Source organism: Nematolebias whitei, chromosome 11 (assembly GCF_014905685.2).
Source record: "Nematolebias whitei isolate Nwh7 chromosome 11, NemWhi1, whole genome shotgun sequence".
Classification (NCBI taxonomy): Eukaryota; Metazoa; Chordata; class Actinopteri; order Cyprinodontiformes; family Rivulidae; genus Nematolebias; species Nematolebias whitei.
In genome coordinates, this window is record NC_056508.1 from 30,776,005 (window position 1) to 30,779,573 (window position 3,569).

The 3,569-nt window shown below is 39.7% G+C and overlaps 1 protein-coding gene across 1 annotated transcript in view; it reads right to left on the reverse strand.

Annotated features, from left to right (window-relative positions):
• Nucleotides 1–376: 376 nt before the first annotated feature.
• Nucleotides 377–3,569, reverse strand: part of LOC119417275 (extended synaptotagmin-1) — a 4,073-nt gene continuing 880 nt past the window's right edge. The window contains exons 2-7 of the mRNA XM_037684484.1: nucleotides 3,210–3,251; nucleotides 1,146–1,280; nucleotides 970–1,043; nucleotides 678–750; nucleotides 515–604; nucleotides 377–436 (exon numbers count right to left, since the gene is read on the reverse strand). Coding sequence (XP_037540412.1) covers nucleotides 377–436; nucleotides 515–604; nucleotides 678–750; nucleotides 970–1,043; nucleotides 1,146–1,280; nucleotides 3,210–3,251 — 474 coding nt within the window. The remainder of the gene's footprint in view (nucleotides 437–514; nucleotides 605–677; nucleotides 751–969; nucleotides 1,044–1,145; nucleotides 1,281–3,209; nucleotides 3,252–3,569) is intronic.

Below are 3,569 nucleotides of genomic sequence, written 5' to 3' on the forward strand. Positions count from 1 at the left end.
TCCTCCCAGTCAGACATGCCCAAACCACCTCCCTAGGGAGGCGCCCAGGAAGCATCCTTACAAGATGGTAAACAGAGAGCTTTGCCTTACAGCTCAGCTCCCTCTTCACCACAATGGACCAGCACAGAGTCCACAATACTGCAGAAGACACAGCACCAATCTGTCTGTCAATCTCACGCTCCATTCTTCCCTCACTCATGAACAAAGCCTTGAGATACTTGAACTCCTCCACTTGAGGCAGAACTACCCTCGACCCAAAGAGAGCAATCCACACCTTTTCCGACTGAACAAAGATTTATTCTGGAAAATTCTTAACTTTTCTAATAGATTAAGACCTCAGATAGGCGGTAACATGAGCCATCTGAATCATAAAAACTCACTTCAGACCAGGAATATCCAACAGATTGGTGAGTCCAGTCCAGTTAATGTCAAGTTTCTGAAAAAAAAAAAAAAGGACAGAAAATGTGAATAAATATAGTACCAGTACTCAGATGGGAAACAGAAAAACACTCACAGGTCTGCGAATGAAGAACATCGTCACCGCTCCAACCAGTGGCACGTCTCCAATCAGAGGCTCAAGGATCACACGCAGCTTTCCGTGGAGCTGCAAAGACAAAAAAATGGAGTTAAAAATCTCTTTTCAAGCTTACATTATATGCTAATAATGCTCACCATACCTGGACGCCTTTTACCCCGGCTTTGCAGAAGTACTTTTTGATTTCAACATTGATCTCGACGTCACCGGCGTAGCTGTGACAGAAGATGAGAAGTAAATCCAAAGACAAACATTTACCCAGGGAAAGCAGCTTCAGATGTTTTCTTTGCGTTAAGTACACAGAGAGGTCTTGTCTTGTTGAGGAAGGCACATCTAAGGTGTTGTATTTCATTAACAATTCAGCCTCTAATGAGAAAGCTGCAGCAGTGCATGAAAATGATAGATTAATAAAAAAAAAAACTGTGGTGCATTACCTCAGGTACAAATCCAGCATGACTTGTCTCTTATCGTGTTCGGTGTGGGCCTTTATGCCGACCAGCTTCACAGCCTGTGAACACAAACAGCTGCTTTTACACAAACAAGACAGTTCTTATAAGAAGCAGGGAGTCGAGGAAGTGCTGCAGCAGGCACGACAACTCCATCCACCTACCTTCTCTCCCAGATTGACCTTAGTGAAGCTGAGCGTCTGCAGGTGAATGCTGGAAGCTCGGATGGCCGGAGCGATGGTTTCCACCAGCAGCTTCTCCAGATACTGGCCCACAAAGGGCCAAGCCTGTTGCAGGAGCTACACAACAGAGCAGATTTATTAGGCACCCGTCTACAGACAACAAGCATCAAACAATGAGAGAAAGAATTTCTTTTTGAGCAAAGAAAAAAAAAGCTTGAGTGCTGATAGACTTTACTGATAATTGCTGAATAAATTGAACAGAAACAGAACAAAGACTGGAATTAGCAGAATACTAGCTAAAACTTCCACCTAAACGCAGCAGAATAATAATTAAATTGAGCTAAATAGATGCTAAAGCCAAAACAGATGCTAAAATTAACAAAACTGTAGCTAAAAGCAGGAAAAAAAATATTTTAAAGTCAGCAAAATAGTGGCTAAAATTTGTAAAACTGTAGCTGAAGATCTCCTGATGCATGCTCAATAATCCAGGTAGAAAAATCCAAAAAAGTTCAATCTGGTCCTCTGGACATTCAAAAAAACAAAAAATAAAACAAAGCAAAAAAATATAGAAACGTTTCGTCTCTCATCCAAGAGACTTCCTCAGTCTGAGGTGCTGTTTTCAGCTCAGTCTCTTAAATAGCACCTTCTTAGAGTGGATCAACCAGTTTGCTGCTGACTAAAAGAAGAATGGTAGCTAAAAACGAATAATAGTTGAATGATTGTTATAGGTTAAAGAAGTATAATTCTAGCTAAAAATAGCAAAACAGTTGCTAATAGCTAAAAGTAGGACAGCTAAAAACTCCAAGAAGCAACACTGTAGCTAAAAGCTAAAATAGCAGAACTACAGCAAAAAGCAAGCACAAGAAAAATAAAAATACAGCAAAGTACACTAGATTTCAGAAAGAAGTCTGATATTGAAAGAATTGAACAGTGTGTTCGTATAACAAATTTATTTGATCAAATGAATTAATCTAAAAACAATAAAAGTTACAAAAACCAAAACTGTTGCACAATAAAGCAACGGTCGAGCCGAACATTTTGGGTTTATAAACGGCTAAAAGCATCTGGAATAAACTATAAACAGGAAATAATAGACAAAACTTCACACTAAAGTCGTCAAAAGCAGCTCATGATTGGAGTCACTGTAATATTCGTTATATATTTAGATTTAAATGAGGTTCAGTTACATGCTTCAGTCCATAAAACTGTCATCGACTTCATTACAGTTTCTCCTCCGGAGGAGCAGCCTGGTGTTATTAGTATTCATATCCACGCTTGGTGGGAAGTTACTGTGCCGACAGAGAAGAAGAGGCCGCGATATGATCTGGGCCACTCTCCCTGCCTCTTAATTACAGCGGCAGGTTATCTCCTCGGGTGAGGAGGGAGACGGCTCTCTTGAGTCTGTTCACGCTTGCTTTATGAAACGTGACAATAATAATGTGATACGGTGTATTAAACAGCAGCCTGAACATGAGTCTTGTGAGCATGATTTTTGTATACTGTTTCTTTTTTATACTGTAGATTTTTGCTATTTTGGGGTGTAACTGGGACAATGAGTACACAATTTTGTTCCACCTCATGTACCACATGTGATGCAAATGATAATAAAGACACTTGAAGCTCTAGCGCTCCTTTTGTTGGAGTAACTCAAGTGAACCATAATGTCTTATTTTAAAACGGTGAAGGTGAAGGAGTCTGTATATTTGTTTATCAAAACATCTCGTGAACCATTGCTTTTAATGAAACTTTCAGGAAATAATCGCTGGATGCTCCTCTACAACTGGTTAACTTTTGGAGGCAGCTCATTTCAAGATGGCTGTCACAACCAATTGAGCAAACACAGACATGGCTATCTTTTTTTTTTCTTTTTTTTTTTTGCATTAGATTATCTTAGTCTCAAGCTCTTGTATAAGAGGTGGCGGGTCACGTGTTAGGTCCTTAACTTTGAAATGCTACAATTGGTGGATGGATCAGTGGTAAATGTGGAAACTGACGAAAAACAAAAACAACTGTGCAAATGAAAGCCGAACAAAGCTAAAAGCTTACCTTGTTCAGCCACTCCACTTTTTCAACTTCTGGAAAATTGACCTGCGAACAAGCAAAAGATCCAAAATGAACACGAAGAGTTCGATCAGTTCCGGCTTTCAAAAAATAGAAGTCTGCTTTTATTTAAAAAGCTGTCAGAGCACATTGTGTTAGAAAAGTGAATTATAAGGCCGTATTTTTTTCCCCTCTCTTCATTTTGATGATAAGCAAAATGGTGAGAAATTTCTTTGCAAACCTTCAGGAAACCACAAGTCACATTTGTCACATCACATATTAACCTCTGCTCACAAAACCACACACACACGCACACACGCACACACACACACACACACACACACACACACACACACACACACACAC